Here is a 25,225-nt window from a genome sequence, read left to right on the forward strand (position 1 = left end):
TACTATCTACTACTTTGTTATATGTTCCGTGAGACTCCCACTACGACAACAGGGAATGATTCAGGCATGTGAATCTATGAAAGATACCCCAATACTGAATAATGTCACATTTTATATTAGTATTTATGCATTTTTATATAGCCTTTACATGGACATGCATAGCAGACAGCTATGACTGCACTGTCAGAAGAGACAGGACCAAATGTTAAATTAAGGGTTAGAGAAATGAACGGAGAACCAAGGAGGCCCAAAAGCTGGCTGCACTCTCAACTTTAAAGTGCTAGGAAATCGTGCTTGCACGCACCACGGCAGCGAGGCCTTAGAGCTTAAGCAAGTGAAAGTACGCCGCAAATCAATTATGAGTGGACAAGTGGATAAGTGAATGTATCTGTGACGTTTATAGTTTATTAGTTATGCAGCAATTTTAATTGCTGATGTGCAGAAGTCTATTAGAAAGTGTGGCCACGCCATCAGATTACCATGTGAAAACGCCAGAAGTCCGCTACCTGCCTCCCGCACAGCTCCTGTCCCATGGCCCAGGAAAGAAGTATAACACAACAAGTGTTGTGAGGGTGCAGTACCACAGGTTGTCACTGTGTCCCGTGAGACCTCTTTAGTTCACATGAGGTACTGAACCCTAAAACAAGGCTAGGAAAAGGATACGGCAATGGTGAGAGCTGCCGACTCGTGAGCTGGGGATCCCGGTTCGAGTCTGATGTCCGCTCACAACCCTACGATAAATGAAAGCTATTATTTACAAGCATTTGCAATGCCATCAGTCTCGCCTTTGGGACCTTATATGTATTTAGCTATGCAGCACATTAGCCTGGGTGCTGAAAAATCTACTGTTCTTTAACATGGAGGGAAAGTAAGCACCAAACTGCATGACACGCCAGGTATGGGAACATTGCCTTTCAGTGGGAAATGGTATAGTCCAAAGCTGTTTTTAATATAAAATATGTAATATCAGATGATGACCAGGCAGATGGAGGAGTTCCATGCAGCCTAGAGGAAGACGAATGCTCAAGCTGGTAGCATTCAGAAGCCAGTTCACTAAATGTAAGTTATGATGGAGTATACTACTTTGGACTGGGAGAGAAGATCTTGCCTGCACTGCATTTTCATCTAGGACATATTCATACAAATTAGAACCAGGACCTTCCATTGTCAAGGAAATTCTGGCACATTCAGATTCATTCTGGTACTCAACTTTTTGATAGGGCCATAACGGTTTGCAAAATGAATGGAGGTATTTGGCTCAAGGATTATTGTTCGCTTCCAAGCAATGAGGTTGACATCATCCACATTCCTCAAAACATTTGGCCTAAAGTAAAAGTTTAAATGAGGTGGAAGGCAACCTGATTAATAAAAAAAGCACCTGCTGGATAAAAAATAGAGAAAGAAAGAATTGACATCTTGGGAAAATGCTAGCCATATTTAGGACACAGCCTCGGTGTGAGCAAAAGCAATCAAGCATCTGGGTTTTAAATGTTTAAAGTGACATATAATAACGTAGCAGACATGACCCGCTCTCGTACTAGTAGACGTTGCATTAGTCAGGCGTAAGATGGATAATGGAGTACCTTCAGTGATTAATCAATTTGGTAACCATTTTTGTATACAGTGTCAAATTAGGACAACAAATTACCCAAGAAGTTACTGGAGAGTACAAGCATCTTTTTTCTAACAAGGGGCTGCTTCATTGTGTCATTTGGCATGTGGGTTCAAACTAAATATAAGATTATGACATGCTGAAAATATATACGTGCTTACTAAGGGGTTAGTAGTAAGTTATTTAGGGCCTGATAACAAATATGGCAGTCCATCGGACCGCTGTAGTCACGGTGGGGGTCCGCCTCACCGGCCACCTGTGATACCTTGAATGGCAACCTGTCAACTAGAGAATCGCCTTCAAACTTCTCAGGCATGCCTACAAAGCCCTCTCAAACGCCGGACCTGCATACCTCAAACACCGCCTCTTCTTCAACACTCCCACCAGACATATCCGCTCCTCCCAACTAGCCCTGGCCAACAACCCACGGATCCGCAAGACCACGGCTGGAGGAAGATCCTTCTACCTTGCAGCAAAGACCTGGAACTCCCTGTCCCTGCACCTCAGACAATCGCCATCACTCATCACTACCACAATTAAGGAAGGACCTCAAGACACGACTCTTCGACTCAACTGCAGAACCCAGTGCATTGAGACCCTCACGGGTGAGTAGTCGTGCTTTATAAGAGTACTGATTGATAGATTGATTGACCGCCAGACTGGTGGTCCGCCAGTCTTAGTACGATCCTTGATCCTGTGGCGGTGGCAAAGTGGTCTGAGGGTGCAATATGCTGGCGGTCTCACTGCGGTGGTTGTTTTAGACACACCTATGTACCTAAGATATACACCCTAGGGGCCTCCAAAGCAGGTCTGCCCGGCCTGGATTTTAGTTTGAATCCGGCAGGTGGTCTGACTAAGGGTTTGGCAGTCTTGCAGTGGGGCGCTGGCATGGCAGCCCATTGCAAGACTGCCAAACTCATATTCTGGGCCTTAGTGTTTGCGGCCCAATTGAAATCATTCGGAAGTTGGGACATGGACTTCCTTAGCCTACACTGCACCGATTGCAGGCACCTTTGGATTTCTTGTTTCAAGATTAGACATAGCACTCAGAGTAATAGTACACATTAGGGAATATATAAATAATGGCAGTTTTGCCAGGGGATGACTTTGCCAATGCACAAGTATATCATCTTCTCCCCCCCCACCCATGACAATTATCTATATACTTTTTTATTGTGTATGTTGATTTTTAAACATATAAGAAACAATACAAAGAACATACCATGCCAATCGGTACTTTCATTTTTGTACAATCAAGTACGCCCATTATAACAACTGAAAAAATACATGTATGCCTTTGCCCCTTTTCACTGTAAACATGTAATCTGCAGTCTACCCAGAATATAGCCTTAGAATCCGAAACAATATGGTACCCCGAACTATAGCAATAACATCTTGACGTTAGTCCAATCACACCTATCATATCCTATCTCCCACAACAGGTATATTACTTTATTTCCACCTCCTCCACATGTGTTAATCCCCCATCTCTCTGACTACTATTTCCCTCAAGCTCTACATCTTCAGCTCGAGCAATTCCTGCTATCTACTGTTCCACCACCCTCTCCCTTTGTTTCTCTCGAGCCCAAGACAGAAAAGGTTCCCATATATCTTTAGGTCTTGACGCGGATGGCATCATTTCCCAGAACGTGGTCAATTGCGTATGCCTGAATGTGACATCACGTAAACATTTTTTATGCTGGGGGTACCCTTCCTCCCCCACTGCATTGCTACACATCTTTTAGCGAATAGAAGCAGCATTGCATGTAGCTTCCGGCTTCCAACCGGCGTGCCTTTTACGTATCCTAGTATTCCATGGATAGGGTCTGGGACCTCTTGTGTACCAATGATCTCATGTATTGTTAGAAAAAATGCTGGCCCAGTACGTCGCCACCGGAGGACAGCTCCACGCCATGTGCAAGAACGAGGCCGCCGCAGCACCACATCTCCAACAGCCATCCTCTTCTTTTAGACCTATACTATTTAAGATAACTGGGGTTCTACAAAAGCGATGGAGATTTTTAAAATGTACTAAGCAGAGTCGGTCGTTGGGTGAGAGGACAGTGAGTTGGCTACAACAGTAGGCCCATTGTTCGTCCGTAACTGGCTCTGGCAACTCATTAATCTACGCCTGCAGAGCTTTTGGATTCGTCAGGGGGCATCGTGTTACATATTGTTGTAAATACGGGTAATTACTCTATGGGGGGATTCTGATGTTTTACATGTAGCTTTAAATGACAAGTATATTTAACATCATGAAACCACTTTCGGTGCCCACACTTTATAACCAGTGTCTGGAAGTGGATTATTACTTGGGGTGGATTGTAGTGCAACCCAAGTAATGTAACTATTATTGAATCTTAATGTAAGAAATGTGTAAAGCGTTTAGAAGAATCGCTTAAAAATAGACGACCCAATAAAAATGTATATAAATTGAGAATAATTAAATGAACAAAGTGACAGAAATCCAATAGGAGGAAATCAATTACATGGATTTGTAACATTTTAAATAAAAATGCCAACTCCGGGCAGCTGGTCGCGCTAGACCAGCACAAGGTTAAGTTTGAAGGCCAACGACGAGGGAACGCAGGTCAGATATACAGGATGAATTTGTTCTGATAAGAGAGTTACTGTCACAATTAGAACATTTCAAAGAAGGTAGAGTCTTCAACCGGGGAAAGCTACAGGCTGGATCTGAGGACAAGCTCAACGACAACAAGTTGACAAAGAAGGCGGTCTTGGTGAAACCAACATCAAAGGGAGGAAAAGCTCCTAGCGGAAAAAAGTTCAGATCTTGCGCACAGGAAGTCGGCCATGTTGATCTGATGCTGCTAGGCATCAGCCATAGTGAATATTTCTACATTCAGAGTTAGACTCAATTCAAGACGTGGGATTTACTAAGTGGGGTAAGGCTGCATCTGAAGAGGGTTTAAAGTCGTCAGTCAGGTAAGTGTCAGGCCAGCTGAATCGAATTTTCTGCTGGGAACAAAAATGTAGCAGGAGCTGCAACAAAGTTAGCACATTGGCAATGCATTCTTGGCTGGTTGATTGGCAGGCTAATGCTGGTCCCAGGCAGAAATTTAGTAAAAGGTTTTTAAGTCCTAACTTTTAGGGTTAGGTAGGAGAAGTACACTCTGATGCCAGGCATGGGTTCCAGGACCTCAGAACAGTTCTTGGGCACTCACACCAACAGAAGCCAACAGCAAGGTCAAGGGTAAGTCTAGTAAAAACTGGTAAGCTGTGCTCTTTCAGGGAAGAGCGGTACAAAAGGGGGTGGTGATGGACGGAGCATCTGAATCAATCAAACACTCACACCCAGTCAAAAGATCTGGGTTTAATCCATCACCATTCTTTAGCCCACTGTGCCACCCGAGTTCAGACATGGCTATATGCAAATCAGTCTGACCCTGGGTGTGAGTGTTTGATTGATTCAGATGCTCCGTCCATCACTACCCCCTTTTGTACCGCTTTTGGCCGCCTTAAGTGTGGTAGGGTATACTCAGACGTGAGTCCCTTGCTCACTTTGCCACTGGATTCAAGCAAGCCGGGCTGAAGACGGCTGGAATGCCAGAAACCGGTCCTCGGAAGCTTGTTTCCGGTCCAGGGAAGACCTGGCTTGGCAGTACGGGCTGGACTGTTCCCATGAGGCACAGGGTCAAACTGATTTGCATATAGCCATGTCTGAACTGGGGTGGCAGAGTGGGCTAAAGAACGGTGATGGATTAAACCCAGATCTTTTGACTGGGTGTGAGTGTTTGATTGATTCAGATGCTCTGTCCATTACCACCCCCTTTTGTACCGCTTTTGCCCGCCATAAGTGTGGCAGGGTATACTCAGACGTGAGTCCCTTGCTCACTTTGCAACTGGATTCAAGCAACCCGGGCTGAAGACTGCTGGAATGCCAGAAAAACGGTCCTCGGAAGCTTGTTTCCGGTCCAGGGAAGACATGGCTTGGCAGTTCGGGCTGGACTGTTCCCATGAGGCACAGGGTCAAACTGATTTGCATATAGCCATGTCTGAACTGGGGTGGCAGAGTGGGCTAAAGAACGGTGATGGATTAAACCCAGCTCTTTTGACAGGGTGTGAGTGTTTGATTGATTCAGATGCTCCGTCCATCACCACCCCCTTTTGTACCGCTTTCAGGGAAGAGGGCTACTGGTAGGATTTGTGTCTCTGTAGCTTAACAGCAGGTCAGCCAACTGACTCTGAAGATTTCACTTCTTTATCAAGGGTACAAACAAGTGGGAGCAGGTCCATGCTCAACAGCTGGTGCATCCCTTCTTCTGTCTTCCACAGGTAAAGTAATACCCTGAAGAGGGTGCCCAGAGGTGTCACATGAATGTGGGTGTTGGTGACTTCCGCCCCACCCCAACCAACAGGGAAATAGTTCCCAGGGGTAACTCTTCCAACTTTTGCAGCGGTTACTGTGAGCCCTACCGCAATCAATCCTACTGTGTCCCTCTCTACCTACATCCAACATGACAGAACCTTTCTTCCCATGTGCAGAGCTCCTTTACCCACCTTAGTGGTGTGGTCAGTGAAATTAACAACCCATCCTCACTCAAAACTGGTTCTTGGGGCAACTCCTCTCAAACTGGGATTGGTGCCTCATTAGCTAGAGGGACAAAGAGAGGATGGCCTATGTGTCAGCAACATCTGCATGAGACAGGTTATGCCTCTTTGAAGTTAAATTCCTGGGCACAGCCTAGATGGTCATTGTATCAAAGGAACTGGACACCTCACACACCCAAACACTTTCTCTCAACTCTTGGAGCCAATTTAATCCTCATCAAGGAGCTATTCAGTTCCTGGATGACAGTTGGAAGCTCATGCAAATGGGCTTTTATGGCCTTTAGTCAGGTAAAAAGTGACTTTTGAAAAATATCTTTTGCAAAACTGTTACTACTGAATTGACTTTGTAATAAGCATTTTCAAAAGTCTATGACTGAACTATTTAGCGGATTCCTAGGCAGAGATAAAGTTATTACTTTAGTAATGCATCCCAATGCTTTTTTATGGAACAACTAACCATGCTACAGTGGAAATAGCTGTAACGGCCTTCTCACTGTATGCACATGTTTCCCATTAACATGTCCTACTTTTAAATACCATGCACCTTGCCTTACTGGTCATTAAGGCCTACTTAAAGATTGCATATTAATATTTCAAAAGATAGTTTAGGCCCATCAAAATGTATTATTTGAACAGGTTGAATTTGTATTTCTAAAACTGAACAATCAGGCTACATTAGTAGGCCTGCAGTCATGTTTTGGACTGTCTATCTAGCAGTGGCACAATATGTTTTGCAATCCACTAGTGACATTTATCTGACTGGTCCTGGATACACTTTACACCACATACTCGGGACTTACAGGTAAGTTAAATATGTCAATTAGAAGTACAGCCAATGCCAACATGTTTTAGGGGTCAGAGCACATGCACTGGCCACTGGATAGCAGTGTACTAGTGTGCAGAATCCAAAAACCAGTATTACAATGTAGCAAAAAATGAGGGTTCAGTAATCAAGTAATTTCTGAGATGAAAATCTAATAGAGGTAAAGGTTGCTCATATATTTCAGATGAACTTTTCAATGGCCAAGTTTGCCATCTGGGAAGCAAGCATTTGTGCTGAATCCTAAAGCAATCCCAAACTCCATTCTATGGAAACTCAGCAACATGCATAATGGACCTCTTAATGTGGGATTAGTGTGAAGGTATATTCTTGCAAATACAGGAAATAACCTATTTCACTCATTCACAGTAAGCTTTGATTTCCAACAAAGATTTTTTTCCAATGTTTGTTTTTATTCAATGTGTACCATAGCCAAGTGTTCCTTAGTGCTAAAAAGTACAGTCAGGAAGACAGTTACAGCAGTCAATGAGACACACAAAGATTTGCGGAACAACAGTTTTTTAAAAACTACATGCGAAAAAGCTAGCTAATGCAGTGTACTTTCACTTGTAAACCCCTGGTAAGATCTATTTGATGTAGGATAGTAATTTATCTCACTACAATGTGAATGCAGAACGTAGAGTCTAATGTTGGACCCATAAACTACATTTTATCGACAGAAGCACACCAATTCTGAACTGTGAAATATTGGTTTTGTAAAACGTGCATGCTTTGTAAGAAAAAGGAAAAAGAACAATTTGGTTTCACAAATTCTACAATATGTCTCAAAGGATCTTAAGTTGTGAACAGGAAAAGTAACAATACATTACCTACTGGAAATGCTAATTTCATGATCAACCTTAAATTTGCCTGCAATCATGAGACGAAATAGACAACAAATGCCATTTTAACACAGGTTGCTAACTAGTATGCATCAGTCAGGCTGGTACAAAGGCCCCAGCCGCTTAGAAAGGCACAGTTTAAATGACAAAATATCAATTTCCTTCAATTTAGTATTAATAACAATACCATTTTGAAACTGGTGGTGGCAGCATGTATGGATTTTGTGAATGGATAAGTAATTACATCAGAATAACTTATAATGGTGTACCTCCTCTGCGACCTTGGTCCAGTTCATCTTGAATATAAATATTAGAAAGGACACTGCTTGCAGTGAAACACAGATGAGCAATCCTGACCACAGGCCTACAAAAATAGAGAAAACAAAATATGAATGTGAAATGTGACTTCCAGACATAAAACACCAAATATCTAACATTCCTGACACACAGCAGGACACTTAGTGCAATACAGTGATTTAAGAGAAGAACAAGAGAAGGCACCCAAGAGAAAGACAGGTGAGCAAGAAAAAGGTGTGATATGAAAGAGTTTAAGTGGTACAAGTTTGGTAGCATGATGTAAATCGCCCATTTATGAGTGCACCTCATTGGTTTTGAGTAGTACATTTTTCTTGCCACTCAGTTAAAGGCCAAGACTTTGGAGATTCAAAGACAAATAGATCTGACAACCACTGACAGATGTTAGTAAACCATATAATAAATATACAGATTTACTTTAAGTTCTTATATAGTTGCTTGTAAATCATATTTTTGCTAAAACCTTTAAGTGTAAACATGACCCATAGGTTGAATCACAATGTTTCTTAGGAACCAAATCTCAAATGTTTATGTGTCTCTGTTGAAAAGGTGGTATTGAACACCAGATAAACAGAGAGTAAATTTAAAAACAAACATAACATTAAAAAATCAGTCAAAAACCTGTTGTAATTCAAGAAATCATAATTCAGTTCTCAACTCCATACATTGAAATAATCTTATGTAACAGACTAAGTAATACATGACCCGATGAGCGCAATTCTCATGAGGAAACACTGACAAGTTCAATAAATAGCTCAGTTTAATGTATCTGTTTCTCATTATGAGATGTATTTACTTCCTGATGAAAGGACGCTCCTCCTCTTGATTGGGTCTAAGTTATGTAGGTCTTCATCAGGACTATGTCTTTGCCTGTGCACAGAGATGGGTTAATTTTTTTATCCTTCTAATTCTTAACAGAAGACCGAAGATTCGGTCATTGATTCTCCTGGTAGTCAACTAATTCATTGAAGAGCCTGCACTGTACAGCTTTTCTCATGTATTAATCCAGCAGCTGGAAGGCATTGCGCCTGCATTGAGGTGTGATCATTATAGAGATTTTTGAGGATAGCCACAAAAAAATGCAGGATGCCAATTATATACTATGGATCTCTGCATATAGTGAACAACAAGGAGGGCTAGTTACCTGTAATCGTAGGTCTCCTTGAGAACAAGCATGAATAGATCATTCTTTTAGAATGGCTTTTTTTTTTTAAAGAATCAGCCTATTACAGGCTGTATTGCTATATTGGGCAATGTGTTTAAAAAAATTGCTTTTTAAACTCACTACATAAAAAAGTGACATGAAAGGCTCTTTCACAAACTTTTTTACAAAAAAGAAAATGGAGTGAAAAGCATGGAAATGTAGCTAGATAGACTGCTGGGTGCTTGGGGGGGAGGGGGAGGGAAGAGTGGTGTACTGCTCCTTTAAGTAAGCACAACCCACTAATTCTGTTCTTCTACTTATTTAAGGAGAGCGCGCTTCTGGAAGCAGGATCATCATAAACACGTAGTAGAATATCACGCACATACCACGTGATGTGGTTTAAGAAAAAAAAATATTAAGCTATGTCCAAAAAGATACTTAAATGAGGCTTGACCGACGTAGGCACCCACCCTGGCATCAGAGTTAATACAGTATTGTCCCATAAAGATGTGGATTGATGGTAACCTTACAGATCTATGCTATGGATACGTCCTTTGACAAGACAGTAATAACAGTGTTACCCTTACCGTAACAGGCTTTTTTATACCCAATAAGGACTGACTTGCATTTTGGTAAACAACACACTATGCTAAAGACAATCCAGCTGGATATGGACTGTTTTGAAGTACCTGTACTTACAGGTCCACAGTTCATAAATAAAGACACTGATTTACAGATTAATTTATCAGGAGAAAAGGTACTACCTCTCCTCAGATCATATGTGTGTAAAGAACTTTCAGCAGAAGGAAGAATTCTGAATGAATGTTGGAAGTAAAACAGTGCGAATTACGAATTCACTACATCTTTGCCATCGTCAGCTATCATTTCCACTCAAGCATGCACAACCGTAGAATAATGGCCCTAATTTGTGTGCGACCGTGGTGATTAGCCCATCAATAGCACTTGCCCATATATAGCATTAAAACATTTGTAGCCATTAAGGAGTTCTAAAATGCTTATTACTGTTCCGAAAATGCATTTTGCAATCTAAGTGTGAATCTGCAATTAAGTGCAATATAAGGATAACAAACATTTTCATTATCAGGGGATTAGCAAAGCGGCCTATTTAATTTAACATACAATGGAAGACTTTGGAAGGTATGCAATTTTTACGCAACTCTGCCGAGCGTTCTGGGCAGTCCTTCAGTTACAAAGTTAGATATCAACTAAATATTTGAAATGCTGACAGGGACTTTGGTATCACTGAACTGGCTCAACATGAATCCATTATTGAAAACGCGTCAGGTTCCCTTAGAGAGATAGACCCACGCCCAGCTCTGCAGAGGCGGGTATGGCACGAGCCAATGACATGGTATTTTCTCTGTTTGCGGCAAAACTAGGATGTTGGCACCCCAGGGTAATTCTGTTAGCCGGAAATGACTTGATTAATAAAACATGAGCGTGCACTCTTAAATTTCAAGTATCTCCTGTCGCCCTTCTCCCAGCCACTGATTACACAAGGCTGTTTATCCAATTAACTCAGTGTTTGTTTTATTTGAGGACAGCAAACGAATGCTGAGCTTCAACGCCATTTCAAGTTTGATTAAAAAAAAATTGTGACATGAGACTGGAGGTTCCCGGGTGAGTTTGAAAAAAATTAATTACCCAGCTTGAAAAAGAACTCAGATTGTAAATCTGTAAAGTATAAATAAAAGTAAGGTAAATAAAAGCTAATCACTTAAGGATTTTGACAGCAGCTTGTAAGTTGTGTTGAGTGCTATACTGTATTGGTGTGTAAAGTTACTCTTAATGTTTTTTTAAAATTTAGCTTTCCAAATTGCGAACCATGCGAATCTTAAACAAACCGCATTTTTAGTGTTCGCTTATGGCAAAGAGAAATTGGTAGCTGTTGCAAGTGACCAGCTCACAGATGGGCTGCCACTGCTTGCTGGCTGTCCCCCATCCTGTCTTGCTCCCTGCTCACACCACTGTGTACGTCGATCAATATGATCATATGTGAAACCTTCACAATTACATTCCCACAGGACGTTTAAACAACTTTACCATGCATCCTATTTTGAGCAAAGAACTGCTTTGGGATATAGAGGTAGAAGGACATTCCAGAGTAATCTTAAACAAACCGCATTTTTAGTGTTCGCTTATGGCAAAGAGAAATTGGTAGCTGTTGCAAGTGACCAGCTCACAGATGGGCTGCCACTGCTTGCTGGCTGTCCCCCATCCTGTCTTGCTCCCTGCTCACACCACTGTGTACGTCGATCAATATGATCATATGTGAAACCTTCACAATTACATTCCCACAGGACGTTTAAACAACTTTACCATGCATCCTATTTTGAGCAAAGAACTGCTTTGGGATATAGAGGTAGAAGGACATTCCAGAGTAATATGTTCATGTACCTCGGTTTATTCCTGTTTAGCATTTTAAGAGGAACATATTTGCAGCAACAGACAATTAAAAAGCTACCATAGCTTGAGCGGACTCTCAAGGGACATAGCCGTTCTAAAAGCACATCTGGTTTGAATTATCTCGCACACGTCTGGGCACGAGAATTCAAAACGGATGGTGCCTGTGTGGGTAACCGCAAGCAATAGGCAGTGGGCGGAGCAAAGGCGGGACATGCCCGATTGCGTGCTGTCTTTCGTAGAAAGACACACGCAAAGGCCAATAGTCTCTGAGCAAAAACAAACCACACGCACAAGCATGTTGTCAGATTTTGAAGCCCACTTACAAAAAGTATTGTAGAGCAACGCATTCGCGCTGGCTCAGGCGAGACCTAAAAATAGTAGGAGGCTAGTAAACATCCTTGTTTAAGGTCTTTAGTTATTTTTAGGTCTAGCGTTAAAGACTTGCACCACATTATTTTTTCCCCCCCAAAAATCATACAATACAGTGGGCTTCATTCTTTGTTCAATTTAAACTGTTATCCACATTTTGCTTTCTTCCACCACAGCACACAGGATTGGGAATCATTCAGACCACATTTCCCAATGACTCAAAAAGCCTGGGCATATTGCTCACATCTGCCTAAAAATAGCTCCTGCCTCCTTAGTGACAAAGATGGTTCAAAGTGTGCTTTTTAACTATATATTTTTATATTAATTTTACATACCAGCTACTTGTTTTCCCAGTAATAAGATTGTGGTTCATACTCGTTTTAATGTTGGTGTTATAATGTGTTTAAAGTGTTGTAGTGCAGTGCAAATCCAGACCTTGTGGAGGAAGGAGCCATTGTCAGAATTACAACGGAGGCAAGTAGGGGACTGAATAGCCCCCATCTTCCAAAGGCAAAGGCCTGTGTAATACACTCTGTGAAGATACTTTAACTGAATCAACCTGTACCTAGAGGAGACGGCAGCATACCTGGGGCTGGCAAGGGCCTGGGTCCAATCATTGTCAGTTGGGGCCGGTAAATCCACCTCCCTCGCTGCCTTAGTCCGGTGTATGCTCGTCTTGGAGTGCGTGGTCAGAGTTTTATATAGTTGGCGGATTTTGTGTCCTCCCAGATCCCCCATTAAGAGTCGGCCCTCTAGTGGGTGGAATTCGGGTAAGGACTTAAGGTGTTTTATCAGGGGGACAGGGCATGGCGGAGCTGAAGATACTTATGGAACTGAGACTTGTGTAGGCCAAACTCCTCCTGCAGCCTCTGAAATGGTTTAGGTGTGGACCCACGCATCACATCCCCTAATGTAGATATGCCTATAGTATCCCATCTATGAAATCCGGATAGAATGGAGACGGGCCGGAGTGCGTGCCCCGCCAAAGGGGAGTCGTGCATGTCAGCATGCCCCACCAGCCCATGGACCGGGACATACATTCCAGACCTGAATTACCGTGCGGCAGGCCAGGGGAAGAGCCTCCAAGGACGAGTTACAGTATAAGAGATCCAATAGCGGGTATTCTGCCAGGAAGAGCCGCTCCACTGCATAGGCCGGATCCACTTGAGGGTTGTACCACCATTCATTGAGGACTAAGAGCTGAGACGCCCAATAATATGCCTGTACATCCGCTGCTGCAATGCCACCACAATAGGTCGATTGGATACAGGTCACTAGAGCCACCTGGATCGCCCCTCCCCCCCAGAGGAATCTATTTAGGAGCGCATTGATTTGAAGAAACCACGCCAGATCGATAGGATATGGGAAATTCTGCAGCCTATAAAGCAAGCGCGGCATTGGACACCACTTTTAAAATAGCGGACCGGACGTATATTGATGAGGGAAGGTGGGACCATACAGCCGTCTCCTCACGTACCGCCTGGAAAAAGGGGGCTATATTGCGCGTCCTATTATATTTCAAATTTGGGTCTAATGTGTGAATCTAATTGGTAAAACCATTAATAGTTCTGGCACGCTTTCATGTAACATTATTATTTCCAAGTCACTTGCCCTTTCTAGTTCTATTTAAGAATTTTTTAAATAAAAATCTTTAACTCATCTGCTGTCAAGTCAATCATGTCTAACTGCAAGGAAGCAAAACTGTTATCTGTCCATGTAAGATGGTCTTGGATCATTTGTAGCAGATAAGGTGATAGTGTTTCTACCTGCAAGCTCCCTTAACATTTGCCAAAACATATATTTTTTAATCTTCTTGACACTTCAGTTACTAAAAGGCCTTGGCTCATGTTTAATTCTATGATAAATGTATTGCATTGTGATCAATCTTATCCTATATAGGTCATGTCTCTAGAAAACAGAAGTTCAATTTTGTTTACTATTATAGTTTCATTCATACACATCAATATAAAGTTACTCGTCCACCTACATTTCCCAAAGGTATTGTTTCTGAAATTTCTTGCCATTTTCAGTGTTGTAATTTTGCATATTTGATTGTTTTCCAAAGTGATTGAGAAAATGTAAATCTCTTGCCTCTCGAACAATGGCTGTACTACTGAAAGTTGTTGTACTAGTGCAGCCTTTTTCTACTCTCACAAGGTGGCACAAAAAAAGACATTGATTAATAAGACCACAACAGGCCAATGGAAATGAGCAAAAAGATCTGAGTTTAATCCATCACCGCTCTTTAGCCCACTCTGCCACCCCAGTTCAGACATGGCTATATGGAAATTAGTCTGACCCTGTGCCTCATGGGAACAGTCCAGCGCCGAACTGCCAAGCCATGTCGTTCCAGTGGAACGTGATGGATTAAACCCAGATCTTTTGACTGGGTGTGAGTGTTTGATTGATTCAGATGCTCCGTCCGTCACCACCCCCTTTTGTACAGCTTTTGGCCGCAATAAGTGTGGCAGGGTATGCTCAGACGTGAATCCCTTGCTCACTTTGGCACTGGATTCAAGCAAGCCAGGCTGAAGACAGCTGGAATGCCAGAAACCGGTCCTCGGAAGCTTGTTTCCGGTCCAGGGAAGACATGGCTTGGCAGTTCGGGTTGGACTGTTCCCATGAGGCACAGGGTCAGACTGATTTGCATATAGCCATGTTTGAACTGGGGTGGCAGAGTGGGCTAAAGAACGGTGATGGATTAAACCCAGATCTTTTGACTGGGTGTGAGTGTTTGATTGATTCAGATGCTCCGTCCGTCACCACCCCCTTTTGTACCGCTTTTGACCGCCATAAGTGTGGCAGGGTATGCTCAGACGTGAGTCCCTTGCTCACTTTGCCACTGGATTCAAGCAAGCCGGGCTGAAGACGGCTGGAATGCCAGAAACCGGTCCTCGGAAGCTTGTTTCCAGTCCAGGGAAGACATGGCTTGACAGTTCGGGCTGGACTGTTCCCATGAGGCACAGGGTCAGACTGATTTGCATATAGCCATGTCTGAACTGGGGTGGCAGAGTGGGCTAAAGAACAGTGATGGATTACACCCAAATCTTTTGACTGGGTGTGAGTGTTTGATTGATTCAGATGCTCCATCCGTCACCACCCCCTTTTGTACCATTAAATGATCTTTGGCAAGTGTCAGGAGGTTCGGCACAGAGCCTTGAGAGTGAGGTACTTTATTCAGGTTTTTTACAATCTAAAGCCTTCTGAGAATCTCTGCTGTTTTGATCTCCTCAAGAGGAGGAAGGGGATTTCTGCACTTGCAGACAGGGCAGAATCATGGAAAAGACTCTTTGTGGGAGAAATAAAATAATATGTAGTACGAGGCAGTACTGTTCTTCCAGTGCTGTAGGTCTGAGGATAACTAAAGACATGTCTGAAAAAATATTTATCAGCATTGATATATGCCAAGTTTTTGAAATAGCACTCAACCACCCCATTTCACAAGACTCATCGTCTCAGTTATTCACCTTCACCATTATGAAAGGGGTCTTGTAGGTTAGACTTTTCTATTATAGGAAAAGTCACAAAATCCTATCAAAGCCCTAGACATTGAAAGGATTACTAGTTAACAGGACACCCTGAGAATTCCACTCTTTAAGACTCAGTTTTAGCTTACTTTCTCGAAACCATGAATAATAACTTTGAATGCTGCAGCAAAATAGTTTCCAAGATACCTCCATCACTAATAAAGTCACATACACACATGCACACTAATTGCAGAGCTATTGAATTTACCTGGTCCCAGGTAGCTTCTCCTGCCCCGGTTTTTCTGTGCATTCTGTGCTTTGTAGTCCTGATTTTGTAATTGACTCACCGGCACTGCAAATCACAGAGGGCAAATACCAAAACGTGGACTGGATGAGCTATTCACACATCGAACTGGCAAACTTGAGAGCTCTGGATCCTTACATTTGATGTAAGGCACCATCAGCCAGTCCGGAGTGGCAAACTTGAGAGCTCTGGATACTTACATTTGATGTAAGGCGCCATCAGCCAGTCCGGGGGTTTTGAAAGAGCAGCTTCCAGATCACAAACATTAAGCCCCAGTTATAGCTAAACTACATTTCCCATAATGCAGAGTGTTGCTGGCCAAAAAGCCCGGCAGGGATTAAGTTATCACACATAAATCTAGGCAAGTAGGCCATTATGAATTTGTCAAACATTTGCAAGCACCCGTGCATATCAGCAGTAGGCTAGAAATCCTTATATGTGAGTCTAACTACCACCAGTAAATCATGCTCAGTCGGGCTGTAACATATGTTACCACTAACATCCAGACTGTTAAAATATATGAAACTAGTAGTGGAGCGAGAGTCCACCACCTATACATTCAGTGCTTAATTATCCGTCTAGACCCACCCTTAACTAGAACACAAAGGATGTTTGTGGGTTGTGCCTAAACCAGAGAGGCCCATCTGAATTTTTGGACCACCCCTTTCAATTACAATGCACGAGCACACAGATCCATGTTAAGAGGAGTTTTAAAGTGTGGAAACAACTTTCACTGCAACGTGCAGGTAAAATTCAAAGTTCCCAATGGGTATTTGTGTTTCATCTGCTTTCTATGATCCCAGCCCTCCTGCTCCTGCCTGCTTACCCTACTGTGACCTGGCATTTTGGCTCACATCTATTCGCAAAAAGAAAACTGTATGTACCAGAATGCAACGTAATGTAAGCAAAAAATTAGGACTAGCTGGCCATCCTCAGACCTGTGCTGTGGTTACTTGAGCACTCTTCCCACACCTTTTCTAGGTCTACTACAAATTGCAATAGCCTAAAGCTCTGTATTCCACAGAATCAAAATGTAAGCAGGGTCACAGGTTCAATCGGTTCCAGCTCATGTCAGTGGCAGCCAGTCGGTCCTAATGGCTGATTACTAGATTAAAGCAATCCTGGTTTTTAGTCAATCCCACGGGGTCTTGGGCTGTGCGGGCTCAATTATAAAGGGAAAATTGAAACTACATGTCCCAGCAGTTAGTGGTACAAACTGAAAACTAGCGAGGCTGGAAGTCATTCTGACATAAAACATTGGCAAAGCCAACAGGTCTAGGATTTGTGCGCTAAAACATTTATTTGCTCATGAAAGCGAGACACATGCAAAGAGCAAGCAGGAGACAGAAGAATAAAGTCGTAACGTAGTCCCACATACAGAACATACAAGCACAAGCGTAGCGGTGAAAGGATAACCTCAGATAGCCAATAAGAGGTGGCGAGAGAAAGCCACACCAGTGGTCGCAGGGAAAACGTGACTGAAAGTCGCAACCCAATTGCTGAAAGAGGCTGGTCGAAGAAAGCCAATGATTAAAAGGTACGTAACGTGCACTCATGCATATTGTTAGGCATACCTCTGTTTGACTCAGACCAAAAATGGGGCCATGTGGCAGTTGCCCAACGGTGCGTACCTGCAGAGTGCACTGGAGTATATGAGGTGGGTGTTCCTGAACAAACGCGTGCATGACTTTATTCTGTGGTGAAAAGCAACTAAGAGTGCTGCAAGGGAAGTTGAAGATAATCATGGGAAATATTCATGCTCTAATGAGTTATTACTAATGACTCAACACTGTTAATCTGAGGTAAATTCGAAACTGCAGCCCACATGCGTAGAAGTCACTGCATTCCTGTGGCATTCCGGTTTGCCAAACCTTCATACCTTTCCCACACAACGTGTACATATTTGCTTCCTGTAAAACCAAAGCCATTCTCTTTGTTTTCAAAAACGCAGGGCCATCGTTCACAAGCGTTCGTGAGTCACCTGAATGTATTATTTGGGTAATGGCGCTCGTCGGGATCAGAAAGTTACGCATCCCATCGGCAAGGACATCTGAATTACTGTAACTGGTGTTCAACTCGCGCGAGTGGGCTGGTTGCATTATTTGCCGGAGAGCGTTGCATAACGACATAATTTGCACCTTGTTGCGCAGTCACCCTTCCCACACGAACAGCTGGTTAACACTTCTGTCAAACATCACGTCTCATTTTTTGTAGCTGGTGGGATGATTGCTTTGAGAAAGCTTTCACAGTCTCCTTCACATAGAAACATGAAAGAAACGTGTGCTTATTGAAGGGATTATTTTGGTGTAAAGATGTAGGTTTAAGTAGATTGTTTTGAAAATGTCAAGCTTTTTTGGAGTTCTCTGACTTATTGAATGAGTTATATGCTGTCGAATAGTCAATGTAGTCTTCAGTTAAATCGCGTTTCATGCCGCTATTTTTCCAAACCAGGCACAAGTTATGTTAAAAAATAACTGCTGTTCAGTGCTTAGTCTAATTGCTTCGAAGTAACCAAATAAACCATTGGTGTGCGCGCACCACAGAAGAGCGGGCGGTAATCGAAACTAGTGGTACGCAAGCACCACAGAGGAGCGGGGCGAGGGAGCGCGGCAGCGAGGTGAACGCGCACTGCTGCGCGTAACAAACACCAATGGAAAGTGGGCGGAGCAGAGTCGGGACATGCGCCCGCCTTTACCCAATTGTGTGCTGTATTTTTTTTTTTTAAACGTACACTGAAGCCAATTGCAGCCAGCAAAAGTAAAAGTACACGCACAAGCGTGTGGTCAGCTTTCAGAATCCCCTACATGAGGTCTCGCACTGCGCGACAATGCTGCGCACTGCAACGCTAGGCGCAAGACCTAAAAAGCATTACTAGTAAAACAGCCACTCAGTGATTTTCTTTTAATATCAAATGTTCATTGCAAGCATAGGACAGTTACGTTTAGATGGTGTTATGTTTTCTTTTGATTTTTTGGCACATGCTTGTAATAAAAAATAACAAATGTAACCCCTGTACCCTGGGGTTCCTGATTGCAAAGCGATATACATGGTCCGAGGCCTCTCCTCCCTCATTGGCAGACTTGAGGTGAGACATGGACTACTACCACGCAGGTGATGTAGATAGTGTATACATCGATAGGTTGTGCCACCAAACATAACATGGGTGTGTGGCTTGATCATCACGGAGAAATGTGATGCCCAGGTGGGTTCCATGGCTGAGAAAATTTCTCTTTTCCATGAGTCGGCTTATTGAGCAGGGGTGTTTGCTTAATACAGATTTCCCTCTTTGAAATATGTATGATTCTAAAGGTTGTATTTATTTGCATAAAATAATAAAAACAATTATTTAAATATATATATATATGCTCTGGTGAGCAAGGCGGCAGGTTCGCTGAAACGCGTCAGATCGCGGCACCCTTGACACGATGAAAAGAAAAGAAAAAAACTCTGCCGCATCTATTACTGAATCCGGTGTCGTTTTTCTCCTGGAGAGTGCTGGCTTGTGCGGTGCGCTGTGGGAGTGTCAATATATATATATATATATATATATATATATATATATATATATATCCACAAAGTTTACCACAATGGAAGAGCCCAACAGGTAGGTGATATTCGCATATTTTAATTGAAGGCTGCAAGCAGATTTAAAAACCAACGTCCTCCTTTTCTCATCGCCAGACGCGTTTCGGATATTACTCCTTCCTCAATGGCGAGTGCGTGCTGAACCCAAGACAGGATAATGCAACCAGGTGTATTCATATTGGCCTGGCCCCGCCCAGATGGGCGTGGTCCCTCTCACGGCATCATGGTATTTGCAGTTGCATTCAGTAAAACCTCTAGTGAGTCCGTCTTGAGGTGCACCGTAAAGCCTTCAATTTAAGCCACAGTGGGATGAGGAAACGTTCATTTCTGCAATCCATTGTGGTAAACTTTGTGGATTCATGTTAGCGGCTTGCCAAGCCGCGGAAGAGCCCCGCCGCGTGTCAGCGGACCCTAGGAGATGCTACCGAGCGTCACCGATGAATGGGGGTAGAGCGCTTTTGGAGACTTTAAAAGGCATTTGGATTGCAGAAATGAACGTTTCCTCATCCCACTGTGGCTTAAATTGAAGGCTTTACGGTGCACCTCAAGACGGACTCACTAGAGGTTTTACTGAATGCAACTGCAAATACCATGATGCCGTGAGAGGGACCACGCCCATCTGGGCGGGGCCAGGCCAATATGAATACACCTGGTTGCATTATCCTGTCTTGGGTTCAGCACGCACTCGCCATTGAGGAAGGAGTAATATCCGAAACGCGTCTGGCGATGAGAAAAGGAGGACGTTGGTTTTTAAATCTGCTTGCAGCCTTCAAATAAAATATGCGAATATCACCTACCTGTTGGGCTCTTCCATTGTGGTAAACTTTGTTGTCTACACTACGACTCAGACTATGGCATGCACCAATATCATGACATGGAACATCCGAGGCATGCACACTCTGTGACGCCGGTACTCTGTCTTCGCCTACATGCAGAGGCATGCGGTGGGGATAGCACTCCTGTAGGAGACTCATATGTCCCGAGTGGAGCTGGATGCCTCCATAGACGTTGGAGAGGGCAGGTACACGGTACGACTTATTCAGCGCACGTGCGGGGTACCCTGGTTTGGGTAAGGGCAGGTGTCCCATTTATATGCACCAACACTCAGATAGACCCAGAGGGGAGGTACTCTCTAGTGCGAGAAAAGCTCAACGGGCAGGAGGTGCTTCTAGATTCCATATATGCCCCCAACACGGATCAGCCTGCTTTTTCAGAGTCATTAAATCCTGTCCTCCAGCACTATATGGGCCTTCCTTGGCTGCTGGGCAGAGACTTTAACATGGTCCTTGACACACATTTAGATCGATCATTCCCGCCCCTCTGGGCAGCGACAGTGACATCAACAGTGCAGGCTCTGCGGGACTGGTTAACACACTGGGACAGCACCCTACTGACAAAATATACTCATACTACTCGTCGGACTACATATCCGCCTGGACCGAATAGTGGGCTCCCAGTCTCTACTTCCGCTTCTGACTGAGTCGGAATACCTAGGCAGAACACACTCGGCTCACAACCCCCTGTGGTTCCGGCTCAGCTGGGGAGCGGACCGAACTCCGGTACCCACGTGGTAGTTGCAACCGGCGGCACAGGAGGACGCCGAGTTTAGGTCCTCGTTGGGCTCAGCTATACTGGCCTACTTTGAGGAAAACGAAGACTTGGCAAGCGACCCCCTGGTGAAGTGGGATGCCCACAAGGCGACTATCCCCGGGCACTGCATAGGTGCCACGTGGAACATTCGCTCGCAGGTATCGACCTCTTTGTCCCGCATAGAGTCTGAGCTACTACGCTATGAGAGGGAAGGGGAGGGGACTGGCAGGCATGCGATCAAACTCGGGGACCTCCGCGGAGAACACGCGGCTCTTATCGAGCGTCTGCGATGCCACTACTTGCAGCGCATACCGCCAAGACACACGCCAAAGCAGATAGAGCTGGTTGCCTACTGGCCTGGGTGACGTGGACAGCGGAGCGCAATGCCCCGATTGGTGCCATCCGTACTGGGGGAGGAACGGTGGTATACACGCAACGCGAGATTCATCACGCGATGACAGCCCTCTACCGAGACCTCTATACAGCCAGAGGCATTGGCCACGGGCACGCGCTGACTGACTTCCTGGAGTCGGTCGAACTGCCCACGGCCACAGACAGTCAGAATACAGACATCGGTGCCCCACTCACAGTGGAGGAGGTAGGGGAAGCAATCCAAGCACCTGCGGCCAGGAAAACGCCGGGACCTGACGGTCTACCAGCCGAGTACTATAAGGCAAATAAGGACATTCTGGGGCCTCCCTTACTTCAGGTGTACAGGGCGTCGATAGATGCGGGCTGCCTGCCTCCATCCATGCGGGATGCGTTTCTGGTGTCCCTGCCTAAACCTGATAGAGACCCTGTGTCTCTAGGATCCTACCGCCCGTTGGCAATGCTTAATGCGGATTACAAGGTGCTCACCAAAATCCTTGTGGAGCGCCTGGCGCCGGCGGTCCCCCACTTAGTTCACCCGGATCAGAATAGGTTTGTTACGGCAAGGTCCACAACCCTGAACCTCAGGAGGTATTTTGGGGTGGCGGCGGAAGCAACGAGGGCCTGGCCCAGGGCGGGGTGCCTGATGCTGGACTTGGAAAAGGCCTTTGATTGCCTGGAGTGGGGATACCTTTCACCGGTACTGGAAAAGTTCGGGCTGGAAGCGAGTTTCCTGCAGATCGTGGGGCTCTTGTATAGGAATCCTGTGGTCCGTGTCAGACTGGGACCCTATACCTCGGAGACGGTAGCGGTGGGCAGGGGCACTCGTCAGGAGTGTCCTCTGACTCCGCTGCTATTCGCGCTGGCAATGGAACCCTTAGCTGCAGCCATGAGGCAAACCCTGGCCGACGGCATCCCACTGGGTGACGGGGTCCATCTGGTGTCTTTGTACGCCGATGACCTTCTAGTCTTCGTCCGCGATGTCACCAGTATACCAGAGCGACTGGCCCCCCTACTGCACCACTTTGACGGTCTTTCGGGACTCCGTGTAAACGCAGGCAAGTCATGCCTCTTCGCGTTTAGCAGCGATGTGGCCGATCCGGAGTTTAGCCTTCTTGGCACTCGAGTCCTGTGGCGAGCGGACACGTTTAAGTATCTGGGGATCCAAATCTACCATCAGCCAGCAGACCTCTTTGACGGAAACCTGGGGCGAGAGGTAACAGCGCTCAGGGCTCAAATCAACTTCTGGTCCATGCTCCCCCTGACACCTGTAGGCAGAGTGGCTCTCGCCAACCTGTCAAGGCGGACCCGGAGGTTGTGAGGGATAGAGTGGAACGAATAAAGGCGGGTATGAGGATGTAAGTGTCGCCAAGCATCGGTGAGCGCCCAATGCGTGGCCCAAGCACGGAACAACTCCGACTGTCGGAGGGCTGGGGAGCGCGGAGGGGGAGGGTTCGATCGGTCCAGGGAAGGGTCTAGCGCGCAGTTGTAATCGCCTCCCAAGACCCAGGGACCAGCAGTGAATTGGGCCAAGACTCCCGTAAGGTGATCCCAGAACTTATCCTGCTCAGTATTTGGGGCGTATATGCTGGCAAAGAGGATCCCCTGACCGTCTAAAAGCCCCTCCAGTAGAGCATACCTTCCCTCCCTGTCCACCACCCGTTTGAGTTCCCTGAAGGGGGTACCTGGTCTAACCCAAATTAAGGCAGAGTATGTCATGGCACAAAACGTCCCGCGCCATTTAGCCTGCAGCCTGCCCAATTCGGTGCCGTTAATGGGTTCTCCTGTAGGAGAGCAATTCCAGCTGTCATGTGCTTGATGTATGAGTAAACAGAATAGCGCTTACTCGGCGTGTGGAGGCCTCGTACATTGAGCGAGAGGACAATAACGTCTGATCGTGGAACTGCCATCAATCAGAGGCTGTGCAAACAACTGAGAGCACCCAGGAGGCCCGGGGGAATGTGAGGTTGTATATCGTGTACATGCCCGTGTATGCCTTGCTGCTGAGGGGAAGGGACAGGAACTGACAGGAGGGAAAACTGCTGTTACAGGGGATGGGAAACAGTCCCAATGCAGGGGATACATCACCGGGGGCGGTATATCCAAACTAGTGTCCCACTAGGGGAAGAATACAACAAGAAACTGCGGGGGTGGCAGCGCGCGTGTATGCGAGGCTGGGCGCTGATCGGCTTTTGCAGGAGTGACGTATGTCACGCGTGAGCCTACATAGGAAGAGCGCTTAAGTAGAGTCAGTGCACATTTGGTAAGTAAGGTGTTCATAAAGAGGATACAATCCAGTCACATGTTACTCAGAGGTGCTAGGTCGTCCATCCAGGATAGTGTCCATCGTTTGCGAGATGACCAGGGGGGAAGAGGCCTGACCTATTCCCGACATCGTGCCATCACTGTCACGGTCTTTCTCCGGAGTGAAGAGGTGTGGTTGGCGTTCCAGGTCTGGTGCTAGGCGTGACGAGTGCAGTTCAACCACCGCTCTCAGAGCATCTCGTCGCTCTCGCATGATCTGCGTTAAATCAGGCGATCTCGAGGGGGAGGATCCTTGGCTCTTGGAGGGGCTCGCCTGGGGGCGCTTCAGGCCACGTCTCCTGGATCTCCGCGAGTGACTGTTCTGGTCTCGCCGGGCTCCTGCCTTGGGTAGTAATGGGCAGTGGAGCTCAGCCCAATCTCGCGCCTCCTCGGCGGTGACGAAGAAGTTGGCCCTACCCTTGTGTAAGACCTTGAGGCGGGCTGGGAACACCAAGGAGTACTGTACATCATTTGCCCGGAGGCGCCTTTTGACCTCTAGAAATGCGGACCTCTGCTGCTGAACCTCTCAAGCATAATCCGGGAACACCATGATCCGCTAGTCCTCCACCTGCAAAGGGCCCGCTGCCCGGGCCGCGCGGAGCACCGCGTCACGGTCACGGAAATGCAGGAACTTGGCTAACATGGGTCTTGGAGGGAAGCCCGGTCTTGGTTCCCGGGCGGGGACCCTGTGAGCTCGTTCAATGGAGAAGAACGCCGAGCGCTCCGCCTCGGGGGTGAAAGACCTGGTCCATGACTCCATATAGTTCAGGGGGTCTGAGTTCTTAATCCCCTCCGGAAGGCCCAAGACGCGGATGTTGCAGCGTCTCAACCGCCCCTCCAAATCGACTGTGCGCCCTTCAAGGGCCGCCACGCGACGCAGGACCTCATGCAGATCTGTCCCCTGCGCCTTCACGGCGGGTTGTAGGCCGGTCAAAATCTTCTCCCCCTCCGTTACTCTGTCCGCCAGTTTGCGGTGGTCGTCGCGGAGCAAGCTGTTGTCTTTTGAGAGGGTGCCCAGACGTTCCTCCATTGATAGTCGGGACATCTCTATAGCTGCCAGCACCTGGTCCAGCTTCGCCGATAAGGTGGGGTCCGTTTGTGGCGCGTGGGTTTGTGACCATGTCTGGGTGTGTGGCATGTTCTCTGGGGCCGTTTCTAGGACAGCGGTCACCTGTGTGCCCTTAGGTTTCCCCATGCGGCAGCAGGTGGGGCGCTGTGAGTCTGCGAGGGCAGGGAGAGGCGGGCCCCCCGAGAAGGGGTCCCATGAGCAGACCCTAGTCAGGGGAGAATGCGTGGTCACGACAGGTGCAGGGTGGCCAAGGGCTATCCCACCAGGTCCTGGGCTCTCGAGCGGTTAAGTGCCCACACTCGAAGGGCGAAGCAGGGGCGTGGGCTGTGGGGTCTCCCCGCTGGTTATCATCGTCGTGGGTATCGGCAGTCCCGCCCTGGTGGTCCCCGCAACGGGGGGGTGGGGGGGGGGGGGGTTCAAGTCTCCGGATGCTTCG

The 25,225-nt window shown here is 46.0% G+C and overlaps 1 protein-coding gene across 1 annotated transcript in view; it reads right to left on the bottom strand.

Annotated features, from left to right (window-relative positions):
• The window catches only part of LOC147730242 (multidrug and toxin extrusion protein 2-like), an 832,471-nt gene that overhangs the window by 204,967 nt on the left and 602,279 nt on the right, over nucleotides 1-25,225 (bottom strand). Inside the window, exon 15 of the mRNA XM_086955003.1 lies at nucleotides 8,116-8,210. Within this exon, the coding sequence (XP_086811129.1) occupies nucleotides 8,116-8,210 (95 nt within the window). The remainder of the gene's footprint in view (nucleotides 1-8,115; nucleotides 8,211-25,225) is intronic.

This window comes from Lissotriton vulgaris, chromosome 2_1 (genome assembly GCF_964263255.1).
Source record: "Lissotriton vulgaris chromosome 2_1, aLisVul1.2, whole genome shotgun sequence".
NCBI classification, from domain to species: domain Eukaryota; kingdom Metazoa; phylum Chordata; class Amphibia; order Caudata; family Salamandridae; genus Lissotriton; species Lissotriton vulgaris.